Source organism: Corapipo altera, unplaced genomic scaffold, assembly GCF_003945725.1.
Source record: "Corapipo altera isolate COAL_440 unplaced genomic scaffold, ASM394572v1 23b, whole genome shotgun sequence".
Lineage (NCBI taxonomy): Eukaryota > Metazoa > Chordata > Aves > Passeriformes > Pipridae > Corapipo > Corapipo altera.
In genome coordinates, this window is record NW_020884885.1 from 15,680,744 (window position 1) to 15,696,623 (window position 15,880).

General features: G+C 47.0%; 1 protein-coding gene across 2 annotated transcripts in view; it reads right to left on the reverse strand.

Moving 5' to 3' along the window:
• SLC25A22 (solute carrier family 25 member 22) overlaps positions 1 to 15,880 on the reverse strand; it is a 51,906-nt gene that overhangs the window by 2,465 nt on the left and 33,561 nt on the right. For both annotated transcript variants that reach the window (XM_027642515.1, XM_027642516.1), the window contains exons 5-9: positions 12,483 to 12,573; positions 3,850 to 3,968; positions 2,010 to 2,181; positions 1,535 to 1,689; positions 599 to 674 (exon numbers count right to left, since the gene is read on the reverse strand). In XM_027642515.1, the coding sequence (XP_027498316.1) occupies positions 599 to 674; positions 1,535 to 1,689; positions 2,010 to 2,181; positions 3,850 to 3,968; positions 12,483 to 12,573 (613 nt within the window). The remainder of the gene's footprint in view (positions 1 to 598; positions 675 to 1,534; positions 1,690 to 2,009; positions 2,182 to 3,849; positions 3,969 to 12,482; positions 12,574 to 15,880) is intronic.

Consider the following 15,880-nt stretch of genomic DNA (forward strand, 5'->3'; position numbering starts at 1 on the left):
AGGTCCTCCCGTACCAAAGTGGGGCCAGCTCCACTCTAAGCATGGGACACAGCCAGATGGCAAGAGATTCTGGCCATGACAGAAATACAGAAGCAGAAAAAGTCCTTTCATGTTTTGAAGCAGCCAGACCACAGTTTAGCACAGGATGCAGCTGGGGACAGCCCACTCTGGCAGCACTCCTGCAGACATTGTGCAGAGCAGTCCCAGGAGGGATAAAAGACTTAATACTGTAGGATTCTCACACAGCGGGGCCTCGGGAGAGACAACCACAGCATTGCCTTGCCTTGCAGAAATAAAATCTCACTGTTATGACTACTGGGGTTTGGACATAAGTATTTAAATATAAATGCTATATTTATCTTGCTCAATATGGGGAGAAGTTCTCTTTTACATAACTATATATATATATATATGGATATATATATATATCTATATCTATCTATGCATAGAGATAGATAGATTAATAAAAGCACAGCTTCAGAGGGAACATGGAACAGAAGCTGCTGGTTGGGTCTAAAAGCTGCACTGCCTGCCTGGCAGCAGGCAGCAGCAGATGCCATACACCTGATGTGGTGCCCTCCTTCACAAGGAGTCTTACTTGGTGCAGTCCAGGATTCCCGAGTAGGTGTCCTCATTCACTCCCCTCTGCAAGGACTGCAGCCGCGTTTTGATCACTGGGGAGAAGAAGAGAAGAGACACTGGTGAGCCCTGGGAGCGTAGCAGGCAAGGGCCAGCCCAAGAGTAATGTCTTTGAAACGCTGCCAAAATGAGATTACCAAGAACACAGACCGCTTTCGTATATTTATCAGTAAGAACGGGGAAAACCCATCCCTTCATAAACAGATAAAAAACCCACACAGCCACCCAAAACCCAGCCTCTCCCCTCACTGTGATCCAGGTTTCAAAGGCTGACTTAAGCTTTAAACACTTCCAAATTCAGATATCTTTCTGGAAAGTGGGAACTCCTTTTCAAATGCTCAGCTCCTTCTGGAAGAAGTATCTAAAATATACAATTCTGTTTTTACATTCTTTCACACCTTGGAGTGTGTGCAATGTTGGAGAGAGAGGAGTTACTTCCTGGTGTTTTTCACAGGAGAGAAACCGAGGTGGTATTTAAGGCAGATGCTGTGAGGCAGGAGAAAAGGCCACAGATTTGAGGCTTTCTCTGTTTCTCCATGACCGTATGTATGTAAGTGGTCTGCATATTACCACTCCACATGGAAACGTGGCTTTTCAGGGGCTTGTCTGCAGCCATTCCTGTGAAGAATGACTGAAATGAATGACACCCTCTTTCTGACGTACCTAGTGAGTACTGCAAACCTCTGTGCAAGCTGTGGCCAAAACTGTAGCTCAGCTGAAGTCACACCATTTGAGCTGGTGGCAGCTCAGACAGCAGAGGTCCCCTCCTGTGCCTCCCTGTGCCCTCATACTGTGAAGAGGCTGGCAGTCAACCTCCTCCTCACCTAGTCCACTCTGGGCCTCTGACTCCTGTCACTTGGCACCAGGCCACCACCACAGGCTGCTCAGGACTCACCATCACAAGGATTGACAGCCACTGCAGCTGTACTGCCAGCCACACATCCAGAGAGGAAGGACACGTAGAATGGAGCCTTGACATTGGGGTCTTTCTGGCCCAGCTTATTCAGGTTTGCAAACAGCGGGAAGTAAACAATGGAGAATGGGACATCCCTGCAGTGGGGTGGGAGAAAAAGGAAGAAAGAAGTACAAGGATGAGCCAACTCAGACAAGGACACCAAGAAAGTGAGCAATGGAGGGGCTGCAAGCATCACACATTGGCAGCACAGCCCTGAGTGCAGTGCAGACATCCCAGCTCTGCGACTGCAACGCAGACAGGAGGGGAAACTCAGAGGGGTAAAACCAACTGCACAAAGGACAACAGGCCCACGGGAGGCGTGCAGCCCTGCAGAAGCAATGGGCTCCCCCTTTTTTTCAGCACTCAAACTGAAGACCCCAGCACATGCGGAGGACCATCGTTTTGTCCACCCTACCTTAGCAGTGTGGCTCCCAGGCCCTTGTAGAGTCCTGCGATGCCCTTGCTCCGCAGCAGCTCCCTCGTTATCTGTGTCGCTGTGGTGCGCGTCTCCACCACTGGCTCGGCCGCCCCCGCCGCAGGGGAAGAGGAGAGTTGGGCCTGTGCTGCCATCAGCTTCTTCTGTGCCGCTGGGGAGAAGAGCACAACCACAGGTCTGCAAGTTGCTCAGCAGCATCTCTTGCTGCCTGGTGCCACGGGACAAGGAGGAAGAGGCAGATCTCCAGGTGCGACAAAATATGCATGAAGGCCATAGAAGGCCAGCCAGGTGCCCTGCAAGCTTTTGCTCCCAGTCTGCCCATCTCCCTCAGCCTGTCCCAGTATGGCATCTGGTGCTGCCACATCACAGCAATGCTCACTGCACTATCCCACCAAATGGTTTGCCTGAGCAGGAGCAGCCTGTCACACACAATCCCTGCAGTGCAGAGGACAGGAGCTGCTATGAGTAGGCAGGTGCCAGTCCCTGCTTCTAGCTGTGTCCCTGAGCTGCCTCTATGACAAAGCAAAGATGTTCATAAATTAGAGTAGTTCAACAGTTCTGTTCTTTGTCTCCTTCCCTTGAAAGCAATCATTAACCCGGGGAGTTTCTCAGCCAGATTTATAAACACAACCTGGTTTCTCCCACTTTCCCAACTGATGCAATTCTGCCCTTTGGCCAGAAGATGGAGAACACATCAACCTGTAGGCAATCCTCTGGCTGCCACCGGGACACCACAGCTCTCCTGCCACACAGAGAACAGGCTGTTCACAGCAGCAAAAACCTCTCCTGAACCCTCAAACCATGGCTTAATTCCTTCAAACATTTTAAAATAATACGCACAAAGAGGATAAGGTCTGCATTAAAAACAGTGAAGAGAGGAAAGAAAAAGTAAATCCGTGATTATTCAGGAACGCCACATCCAATTGGGGATTAAAGGGCAAATTGGCCCATTTTCCAGGAAGAGCCACAAACACGGATTCTAACAGTGTCATGCAGGGCTCCTGGGGAGTGAGGCCATCGCCCAGGCTGACCTCTGGAAGAGACTAAGGCAAAAGCAATCAACTCTTTCCTCTAGAGTCTCTGTGCCAGACTGGTCTGCATTCTCACCAGAAACACTCCACACTGTTTCAGCCAAGAGGCTCACACTCCCTCCTGTCTCTGTCTGCCAGCTCCTGCCCACAGTCCCGAGAGCCTGACCCCAAACCTCGTTCAAACCCAGTGCACTGGGAGAATTTTATTTACTGTTTCAACCGAGACAACTGCTGTTTTTGTCAGGAAGAAAAGAAGACAGAGTGCAAGGGGAGACAAGTCATTTGGAAAGAGCACATCCCCTTGGGAAGCTGTTAGGGAGGTGCTACAGGGGGGTAGAAGAGAGAAAGAACAGACATCAGAAAACATGGAGATGGAGGAAGCACCACAGGGGAAAGGCACTGGAAGATGCTAATCCCTTCCTGGTTGCACAGTATCTAACGAGTTTCAATCACTCACAAGATGACCACCCAGTCATCTCTCCTGTCTCTCTCCATCCACCAGCAGCATTTGCTGTTTCAATTGCCAAGCCTATTGCTTTGAGCAAAAAAACCATCACCTTTTGTAACTGCAAGGGCCTCTGCAAAGCCAGCTGAGAGAAGTGTGGGGGAGAAGGAAGCTGGGAAGAAGAGGAGAAACTTCTGCTACAGTCTGAGATATCTCTGACATGGGAGAGCAGGGGGAAGGAAAAAGGCTTTCTCCACTCGTTCTCTCACCTCCACCTTGACAACCCAGTCCCAGCCCTTTCTCCCCTCCCTGTTCAGTGCACAGGGAAGAAAAGTCCACATACCAATACGTCCTGCATCCTGCAGCTGGATTTTGAGCATCTCCATGGGAGTGGTGACAATCACCTGGCAGGTACCTGCGCCGCAGCCCGCCAGCATCTCCTTCATCAGTGTCAGTTTTTTCCTGCTCAAAGAAAAGAGTGGTCAGAGGAGGTGGCCTGGAGTAACACTGGGGCAGCTGGTACGAGGCTCGGGGCACATCTCTGACCCTGGAGGTTACAGGAAAGGCAGCCCAGGAGACAGGGCTTGGCTTGACAATTCAGCACAGCCCAGGCTTGGCATTTCTGCTGGCATCACCAGACCTGGAGAATAGACTCCTTTGGTCCTGGAAACAGAACATTCAGAGAAAGCCACAAGCTCAGTCAGAACAGCCCCAGATGGGAGCACACAACCCTCTCCCATCCACAGACAGAGTGCTTCAGCTCCCTTACAGCAAGATGTTGCCCCTGGGAGGGGCACAGCTTTCAGAAAGGGTATCAACTTCAGGGGGCACCAGAGGACCTGAGCATTAAGGCTGATAAGCAGCTTTCCTTCTGCCAGCCTAGTCCTTTAAACACTGTCAACAAACAGAGACCACAGAGCAAGGAGCAAGGGGGGAAAACATTACACTTACTGCTTTGGAGTTCTCCAAGAAAAGCAAAATAAATAAACAGCAAACATGAATAAGGGAGGCAGCTCCTCTGTGGTTACGAGCTGCTTCATCTCACTAGCCTTTCCAAAACTGTAAAAGTAGCCTTTGCACTAAACTTCCTGAGAGACAAGGGGTGGGATGGAACCCCATCACTGCAACTTTGTACGTCCTCTGCACTAGAGAGCAGGGATTATCAGTGGTATGTTCTTGCCTAACAAAATGCAGCATTTCATTGTTCCCTGTGTTCCAAAGCCATGAAATAGCCCAGCTAAGACTAAAAAGAGGAACTCAGGATGCAAAAGCTCATGAAGTCTCAATTTTCAGAAACTGATGTGTTTTTGCCCTGTAAAAAACCTCACTCCTTGGCACCAGAAAACACTGACTTGATTAAAAAGTACATCTGACAGTCTCTTCTCTAAAAAGGGGAAAAAAAGAGGCATATATAAATCATACGGCCAAAGGGAAACAGCCTCATCTTTTTTCTGTTTTAAATGCAAGTACTATTTTTGCCTCCCACAGCCCTGCTCCTGCAGCAATACCTCATCTTAACCTGCTCAGGGCGAGTCCCCACACAATGGCAAAAGCAGTCCCACAATGATATGCCCTATTCCCTTGCAAAACCAAGGCACACTCCCGTGCCAGGGGTTTCACATGCACACACACAGAGCACAACATGGTGCAGTGGGCCAGCAAAGCAGCTTCAGTACCAACCCTATAGGAAAGGAAGGGCAGATGTGCTGTAATCCTGCTGGGCCACCACGTCAGCTGGGCCAATTTCTCCACCTCTCATCTTCTCCAGGGAGGATATCAGAGCAGGGGATTAGAGGCACAGAGCCACAACAGAGATTACCAGCAACTAAATATAGAGCTCTCCTATGAGGCTGAACGGAGAAACATTTCACAGTCTCTCCTTTCCAAATTCCCCCATAGATGAGAAGCTGCAAAGAACAATCCCTCCCACAGAGCTACCCACATGGGTGCTGAAGTGTGCACAGCAAGCTTTCCTGGAGGCACAGAGGTACCAGGGTGTGCCAATCCAGGGGTCGCCACTGCTACTGCCACCTGGAGGTGGCCAACTTGTGCGGTTTGGTCAGCCTGAAGCACAGAAGCAGTCTCTGCATGGCTCAATGCAGTCGGCAGCAAGGCTGCAGTCCCTAGCACGGCCATGGGAGGAAGCAAACCACTCAAAGGGGCTGGCTGTCAGTCTCCCTCTACAGCACAGCAGAGGATCTCCCACTTTAGCAAGAGCCCTGGAGCATCCCTGGAGTACATTTCTTCTGGCTTTCATCCAGGGTGACTGCTTTGATACCCAGTTCAAAAGATTGGGAAGACTTGGCCTACTTGTTCATCTGTGGATCATTATCCCAGCCAAGAAAAGTCAGCCTGGTTTGATTGAACTCCATGGAGCTATGCCAGTGTGACCCAGAGAAGGATTATACATGTGGGTTTATTTTAGAGATGTCAAACAGGTATATCAAAAGCACCTAGAACAATGCCTTTCAGCTTTTGGTTGGCATATTCTGGGAACTGGGGAGAGTCCAAGAAAAATATACCCTAAGATAAGCAAATCTTTTGATGGGAGGTTTAAAATTTGCCATACAGGGGGTCAAATTCCCTTTGCAAAACCTCACCAGTCTGCACATAAAAGGAGTTTGAAAATGGTTCATGTCTAGACAACAAAGGGGTTTAAATATTTAAGGCACCACAGGCCTTATCCTCAGTGGTTTAAAAACTGGCACATCTCAACTAACTTCAAAAGTTGCAACATCAGCAAAGATCTGGTCCTACAAATGCAGAAATCATCTTTTATCACAGCAAGAGGGTGTTAAATATAAAATACACATAATAGCCCCAAATTCTGCACTGGCAGAAATCAGTCATTCCACTTTTTTAACTGACATACAAGTAATTTGTGACAAATCAACAATGACAGATGGGAAGGGGAGAAGATTCATGCTTGATCTAAATTAAGAGTTTCAAACTAGAGCTGAAAAATAAAGTCAAAACTAGAGGTTTATGGAGGACTTTTCCAGAGCAACACATCAGTCCAAAGTTAGGATCTCTGACAGCATTGGTATATTGATGTCACATGGGAGCAGAGTAGTATTTTTTTCAAGTTTCTGAAAAATCTTGACCATATGCAAATTTAGTCTGCTTGGGCAGGGACCAGAAAGAGTCATTCTGGAATCAGGATGATAAGATTTCCAGACACAAAATCTCTGACCTAAGGAAACATCCATACAAAGCCATCTATTTTCATTTCCTACCCAAGAGGTTAGTGTCCCTATGTTGGAAATCACTTTTCTCACTCATGAAATAACTTCAGCTTCTGGTCTGCCAGCCCAACAGACTGTAGAATGTTCCCAAAGAGTTTCAAACCAGACAGAGTCAGTTTCTTTCAAACAATTTAAATAGTGGGTATTTCATATGGATTAGGGGACCAACACACAGGAGTCATCCTTCAAAGGGAGGGCACCCTGTCTGCCACAACCCCTTGGGGACATGCTCACAAAATACCAGTCATTCCCTTTAACCCACCCCCGATCTTCCAAGGGGGAACAACAAGCCGCTGCAACCACACTTCAGAAAGCTGGAGCTATGATGCTGGGAAATGTAAAAGCAAGGAAGTTCCCATTACAAGCTCCCTCTCACTTCTAATGCCAGCTCAAAAATACCTCAGACAAGCAAAATGAAGCACTGATGTGGGGCAGATACACCTCAAAGTAGCATTGCCAGATAAAATGTTGCTCTGGTAGTCATTATTCCACATATGTGCAGGAGCTCTGGGTTGCGTGTTTGAACTAAGTCAAGAGAAGGCTGACTCTCTGCCTGCATCAGGTTTGCCCTGGCAGGAGATCCCAAGTGGTTTTTTCCAATATGAATGTCTGTGGAAGTGAACAATGGAACACGGTAACACGACTGGGCATGTTGAACACAGCCCTCATTTTGTCCCAAGACATGTGCTTGGAATGGTGACAAGGCACTGCTCCTCTCCTGGGTGCATTCGGTGATTAAGCAGCCCATGTCTAGTTCCTTCCAGATTAACAGTTAAAAGTGCATTTACTTTTTGGCTGACCTTTGATGTCAACAGCTTCAACCCACTGTAATTCTCCAAGTCTCTGTATGCTAAATAAAAGAGCCCTCCCCAAACAGCTATCCCTGAATAGGCACAGGGAGATTATCAGTTCTTAACTGTCTCTTTCTCCCTCACCTACAAGTCTCAGTGAGTTGGACGAGGGTTACCTACATTAAAGAAGTGTCTGAGCATCCAATGGATAACTGCAGGAGAGGCTGCCTTGGCCCACAAGGGCAGAGAAAGACCATAGCACAGTGTGTGCAGGGTGATTCAGCAGCTCAGCACCAGGACTGGCAGCAGCATCCCTCCTTTCTAAATCAAGAGCCCCACTTTACAGCCTGTCTGTGAGCATTCTAAAGCTCAAGGATCAACTAGGTCATGCAATGGATACTTAAACAGGTGTCACAGAAGAGATGGTCTGAGTATTTTAGAAGAGCCTGAAAGAAGAGCAGCTGAAGGAAAGAGTCCTGGGAAGACGTATCAGCTGGGAAGGCAATGGAGAACAAGCTTCAGTCTCCACACCTGCATAGGACTGAAGGAAAAGTGCCTTGCTTGTCTCAGAATTACAGTTGGCTATTTCTCATCCCTGAGCAAAGACACAAGGCAGGGGGAAGCAAAAAGGAAGAAAATTTGCTGGCATCAGCAAAGGCAGAATTAACTCAGTCATGCTGGTCTTCCAAGGGATCCGAGCTGCTAAGACAGCAGATTGCCAGCCTTTGCTTCAGAACAGCAAACAAAATAAAGGTCAAGACTAAAGAGGACAGGATAAGTAAGGGAATAATACATCTTGGAGAAGAGCAACAGGAAACTCATCCAGGGACACTAAAGAGTTTTTATGAGCAACAAATTGCTTATGTAAGAAGGCATGAAACACTTGTTACTGTAGACAAGGCAGAATATTTCACCAAGAACCTGAAAAATGAACAAAACTTGGCAAACACATGCCAAACGAAACAGCTGTCTGGCACTCAACACTTTGGAGATAAACATGAAACCTTGTAGGACACTTTAAAGAGACTGATTTTTAATGAAGTGTTTAACACCCAGATTCAAAGAGGACATAAAACATAGGCACTACTTACATCAAAGAGGCCTCACACACTGGCCACCCAAAAATCAGTGAAGTACTTCAAAAGCTGGTGTACTACCGATCTAAATTGCTTCCTCAGCTTCATACCCAAGAGTCTCACACTCAAGTGCTTCACTTAGCCCTCTTCTCATGTCCTGTGCTCAAGACAGTGAAGCCACTACTATTTTAACAGTACCTGTGAGATTATGAGTCTCTCAACACATCCAGCTTCAGAGAGCCACAGGAAAAAAAAATCCCACCTGTTTCCAGCAGCCTGAAGACTAGAAGTTTCCCCTCTCTCACACATCCTGCCTTCCCCAGCCACAGGGGGACTCTTCCCTACAGTGCCACAAGGACCTGCCTGAAGACTCTCCTGTGGGGTCACCTTTTCTTCTTCTTCCCCTGGGAACTGTTGAGGCTCTTAAGTCAAAATTATCACAGAAAAATGTTTGACCCTTATTGCCTTTCTCAGTCATGGTTATGGGGTGCCCTTCAGGTTTTTCAGTATCTTGGTTTCCCTCCTTTCCTCCCTGGCATAGCAAGTGTGTTCTAGGCGCTCACACAACTCACTCTGGACTCCCTTGTTCCTAAATGACCAGGTCAGCCTGGGAGGATCAACTCAGTTTTGTTTCCTCATGAAACAAGAAGCTGTAGCTGTAGGCTCTCATAACGACATCAAAATAGAAACTGGCAAAGTAGGGGAAATCAAGTCCCTCAGCCTATGAGCACACAACCTTTCTGCACCAAAGGGAGGGGAAAAGCACTGAGCTAGTCCCAGGGTGGAGAGAGCTGCAGGAACAGACATCTCCAGACACAAGGAGACAGATGCATCAACAAGGGCAGGAGGTCCCACACGAGGATCTGCTGTCTCAATACTCTATGTCCAGCAGCATCCAAGAACACAGCTAGGGAAAAGGGAGTCTAGCACAAACCTGCAATAACAACATCCCCAAAATATTCTTCCAGCAATTTGTAGCCAGGAGCTTCCTACATCACAGGTGCTGTTTTCAGTCTGGCCTTTCAAAAATAGGCTTTATGCCATTTTTTTATCCTAGCAGTTTAAAAGCAATTTCAACACTAAGTTTTTCAAAGGATAAAAATAAATAAATCCATATACACTGGAAGTCATTTTGTAACTTGAGAGTATTTAAGAGTCATGCTGGACTTGCCACACTGTGTCTGGTCCACACATGCTTCTTCCACTTGCATATGGAGGTGTATTTTAATAGCACATATTTTAATTAGAAAATAACTGATAGAATATGCACATTTTATTAGAAAAGGATCACCAACTCACGCAATATACTTCAAGCAATACAAGGGCTAGATACGTAGCAACAAAAGCATTCAATATCAAATTAGAAGTCTAGAAGGCTTTTGCAGCTTTGAGTCAGAAAGCACCAGAGCATCCTTAGGGACAGAAACATCCAAAGGGAGAAACCTGCAGACTGCAAACAGCTTGCAAGAGCAAGGCAAGCCCTTGGGGTCACACAGCTTTGTGACTCAATAAAACAGCCCCCTGCAATCACTCCTATTTGCTGCATGTGCTACACATGGGAAAAGACCACGTGAACTGCCAAAGGCAAGGTACATGCACTGCCTGCAGCATGGCCAGGCACAACTCCAGCAGGTTACATACTCCATCCCCAGGCCTTGGATTTCCTCAACACAGAGGAAAAGGACCCCATGGTAACCAGCTGCTCTGCAATTTCTAAGGGCCCTCAGCATCACTGGTGATGTCATGGCCTTATCCATCACCCTCTACCCCCTATGCACTAAGAAAGATGACAGAATGCACTGGAACGTCCATGTTCATAGCCTATACCAGCCACAGACAAAAACTACAAGGCATTTTCTTTCCCATCACATCTTGGAGTGACATTTCTAGTTAGAAACACCTTAAACCACAGCAGTATCAAGGCTCTGCCTCTCTGTCCAGCTCAAGCTGGCTACCCTCACAAGCAGAGCTGACCAGCTTTCACTCATCCAAGCCCCCCGTGGTGGTTGAATGAGATGAGTGACCCCAACTTCACATGCTGCCTAGCTCTTGTCACCTATCTGTGGCCCAACCTCTGTTTTCTCTAAAGGAAGTAAAAACGCTCTGTGTTGAGACAAAAGGCTCCCCACTACCCAAGTAGTGCCCCAGCTCATGGTAGTACCAGTCCCAGCCATACATATGATTTAGGAGAACAGGGTGTCATACTCTTGGAAAAACTTCCTAGCTCCTTTATTCTGAATCAAGTGCAGCCCATCATCCACATCATGTGTGGACCAGCCAAGAACCCAAAAGTGAAACTGGAAGAGGTCTGAGTGAAGACCTCAGCTGCTCGTGGAAACATCTGCATCCCATTTACCCAAAGTCCTTCTCCAAGCTAGACCCATCACTGAGGCAGACACACACACTTGTCCTCTGAGGAAGTCTTTACCTCTCATGGGGGAAGACATCGACTGACAGGCATGTCACATTTTAATGGCTGAAATATCACAGCAGTGATGGCTCTCACAGAATGCCAAATATGTTGCAATGCCAATCTGATTTCTTCCATGGGCCATTCTCTTAGTGGTAGTACAAGACGTGGTAACTTGGCATCCCACTGTCATGCCTGTACAACCCACTAAGCCCCCTCTTGGTAGGTGGTGGTAGAGCTGTGCTGCTGTCTACTGCAGTACACCAAGGTGCACCCTGCTGTCTGCTGCAAGGATCAGACCCACCGCTTGGCAGGGGTGAGGAGCCATGAGGACATCATCACCTCCCCCCGTCTGAGCACAGCACAGAAGAGACACTATTTGAAGAGACAGAAAATGACAAAGAGCTGCGAGCCGATGAGTCACATAGACATATGTTAGCTGATACTTTAAAAGACTCCAGAACAAAAAAAAAATAGGCATATGAAAAAAAAAGATCCTCAACCTGTGTCAGTCCACAATCTCCACTGAAGCTGTTGAGCCACTGATCTGCAGCAGCCAAGACTGACGTGGTATGTTTTGGGACGTTGTTAAGCCAAGTAATCATGTCAGAGCTTTGCATTTTCAGTGAGGCTCCACCCCATAACTGCTAATGGGAAAAGCTGGGATCATATCCCAAGCAGGCTGTTTTCCAGCTACTGTCACTTGAAGACTGGAAATAGTGTTCTTCTCTGTCTCTGGAGAAAGGTCTCTGTCTGAAGGGAGATACAATGTTCTCCAAATTGCAAGGGAAATATCTTGGTGAAAATGGCATTAAATATTCAGGGCCCAGCCCCTCTCAACTGCTCAGCTTGCATCTTTTACTCATATTCAATTCACATGAACCACCCTCCACTTGCAAGCTGAACAGATAATTTTATTCCTTCAGCATTTATATGCAGGTCAGCGGCTGGGTAATGCTGCAAGTGCCCTTTGTCAATTCAGATTCACCACCTCTCTAAAACTGTTTTCAAGATAAAAAAGGAGAAAAGGGGGGCTAAGTTTGGGGTCTACAGAACTTGACTTGCCATCTATTTGAGCAAGAAGGAGCATCAGAGCATCCAATAGGATGCTGAGGACAAGGGTCCTCCCAGCAGCTGTTTGAGCAATGATCAGTGCCACTGGGTTCCTCTCAAATATTTACTCTACAAATTCTGGATCTACTAACCTTGGCTTAAGTCTTGGACTATTTTTAGAAGCTTGAATAAAGAGCAGTCATCCAGTGGAGTGCTTTACGCTTCCCATTTTAGACATTACATCCTTAGCCTGAATGTAATCACCAGCTGAGCTGTTCAAGGTCAACTCATATTTCAGCCACTGCACTACCCCATTCCACCTTTGCCCTGACATCTCGACAGACGTGTTCCAAGAGCCGGTGTCTTTTAAGTTCACCGCAAAAGGTCAACTCCCTACTCACCCGTCTTTGGAGAGGTGATGCCGGAAGAAGTCATTGGCTGCCAGTTTGATAGCCTTTTCTGGGGTCACCAGAGTCAGGTTCACTGCAGCCCCTGGGCAAGACAAAAAGGCCATTGGAGAATGAGAATAAAGGAATTGTTAACTGGGTTTTTCAGGAATGTGTCGTAACTTCTGCTCAAAACCAATGACAGATGAAAGAGAGCTCCCAGTGCACCAAATGGATTAAGAAATAAGAAAGAACCCTGAAAATTAATAGGATTTCTGCCTCCCAACACCTTGGCTTTGTGAAAATATCCCCAGATGTATTTCTACTCCATTTGCAATATGTATTTTGTAATTTCTTTAGCTTTACTACTTCCTCCCACCATGCATACATGCAACCCCTTCTCTCATCCAAGGGTGCATTCCTAGAAATTCAGAAGGATGTAGATCAACCCTTCAAAGAAGGAGTACAAGTTGGATTAATAACTTGTCTCAATTCCTTCGCAAATATTTTGTGATGCTGAGAGGCAAAAGCCTCCCTGCCCTACCTTCTCACTAGTATCCCTGCTCCCTGCCTCCCCAGAAAACACCACAGCTGCTTGCTTACCAGGCAGCCCAGAAAAGGCAGAGCCACTGCAAGACCTGGAAGCTGGTTGAAGTCATCTGGTTCATCTGCACTGAAGTCAGCCAGCTCTAGACCCTTAGAATAAAGTGGCTTTCCTTGTTTATCGCCACTTGGTGTCACTCCCAGAACAGCCACCGCTTAAGCGGTTTGTTGTCCACCACAAGCTGCAGCCTGCAGAAATTCTCCTCTGACCTCCATGGCAAGGTTTGCTGGGGGACCTGGGGTGTAAACAAGCCTTGGCTCCCCCCTGCCCCCCCGTAACCACCCCTTTTGTCAGGAGCAACAAACAGCAAATCCCTGTATTGTGCCTGCCACAATGAAATGTCTGCGTGGCCTGGCCGGCTGCTCTGGGCCATGAACACTGGTATTAGTGCAACACAGTGGTTGGGAGGCAGCTTCCAAGCTGCCCTGGGGAAAATGGGGTGAGGGAAGGGCCAGTCCCTTCCCAGTATACTGGGTTTTGCACTATTACATTAGCACTCCAGAATATTCTCCTCCATTTAAATCTTACGGCTCAAAAAGTCCTCCAGTGGATAACCTCAAGGTCTCCCTGCCTGCACTGAAACTTATGGAGCTCCAAGCCCTTCGATGGAGTCACAGTTGAGACTTGCTAATGGCCTATGAACACCTTTGCAAGAACAAACACAAATACAGGCATTTATGCTTGCAGCTGAGATTTAAACAACTTGTCCCAAAGATTCATTTTCCAAAGAGAACCAGCCAGAGAGTCCTGCACCCCCACTAGGCTCCAAAGAGCTAATGTGGTTCATTTTCAGGACCTTTGAATACAAGTTGACAAGAGCTGTAAGGGTTCAACACACCTGAAGAAAGGCAACTCAATCAGTTCCTCAGAATGGACTCTCTCCAAAAAAGGAAAGACAAAGGTTTAGGGGGACCTTCCTAAGATTAGGAAGCTAAATCGCAACTGAGACTCCTGGGACCACTACAACTGGGACCAGAACACAAGAATCCTTGGCTCTGCATCCTCTGCTCAGAAGACACATCTCCACCATGCAGGAAATTGCAGCATGAAAAGAGAGAGATTTTGCTGCACGGGGCTGGGCAGCCCAACACATCTTCCCCCTTTCAACTCCCATATTCAGATTTTGCAGAAAACACAGCATAACGCTACCTTGTAGCAAGCTAACCCAATGCATTCATTCCACACTGGCCATGACATCCAACAAATGCCATTATCTTTTACACGAGACAAATTAACTAGCAGGGAGCAGGGCAGCACTCTCACACTCCTGGGTTTTTGCAAACTTTTTAGTGCACCAGTGATTGCACTGCTTCAGCTCGGTGTTCTTCCTATACCATCACGTCCCCCCTACCATGGCTCTTGCATGTGATAAGAAGCCTCACAGACATGACCCTCATGCTCTACCTCCATCTTTTAATGTCAATCATATCAGGATCTACAAAGCAAATCCACAGAGCCTAATTTTTAAGTGGAAGTGGCTACCCATGAAGTGTTTCCTCAAACGCCAAGTTGGAGATAACTTCAGCCCCACTCTAAATGGCTAGAAAGTACAACACCTGTACACATGCAGCATGAACAACTATTTCCTTGGAAAAACAAGGAGAGAAAGGAAAAAGCATAAACCAGCTACTCTAACACCAGTGCAAAGGGTTCACTGAAAGAAAGAAAAACTCCAAACCATCAAGCGAGAAAGGCACTCAAGAAGTACACTTCCACGTGCTGACCTCCTCCAGGAACCAGGAGGCTTTCACAGAAATTTCTCCTTCAATTGCAAATAAAGCAGAGGGTAAAAACACGCAATATACAGAAAAAAAAGTTAATGAACCTGAGTTTTCTACTACATCTTTGATATTTTCAGTAAAGCTGCTTAGCAGAGAATGCATAATCCCTGTCCTCAATAATCCATAACAGCTTCAATTCGCTGAGGAGGAGAAATTAGATACTTCAGCTGCTGGCTGTATACCTTCCACAGCGTTTTCTATCTTTTTACAAAATCTCAAAGCTCTTCAATTATACCCACACCAATGAGTATTTCCCTAATTAAAGCCAACCTTGGCCTATAGGCAACGCTACATGTACCAGAAGCAAAGACAGACAAACAGCATGGAAAAATAAACAGCAATCATTAAAAACCATTTTGAAAACAAGTAACAAAGAACGAAATCAACTAGGGGCAAAACCAGTTGTTTGCCAACTGAACTTCTAAGTGCCGCCTTCTCACTGAGCTTTGGGTTCTGTTATTAAAACACATTTCTACAGAAGCCCTTACACACCACCAGCAACCTACATAACAGGGGGACTGAGTCATCCCCAGTGCGGCACTGGGACACGTGGGAGATATTATTAGCAGAGGCCAGGGAAGGCTGCCACACGACTGCAGCTAAACTGCAGCTACCCTCCTAATGTCATCAACAGCAGAGGGCACTTCCCCAGTCTGATATAGGCCTTCAGCTCCTGCCAGCACGGCTAAACAGCTGGTCTTCAAACACCAGTGGGATTACCCAGTGGGGCATGTGCTGGGATTTTTAGATGGCTTCTGGATGGACTATAGCAGAGAGCTGAGAGAGCATCTCTCCAAGGTCCCCTACCACTGATGCCCATGGGGTCCAGGAGCCCACAGGCACTATGGATTCATTCGCTCGGCATCATGTCTGAAGGCAGCACACCATCATTCCCTGAGCACAGACAGGGCTAGACTGCTCCACTCAGCTTTAAGGCACTGCTGCTACCTAGATGTTATGGGAAAAAAACGTAAGGGAAAAAACTTCTTCTTCCTACCCCAAACAAATCCAAGAACTTGAGAGAAATG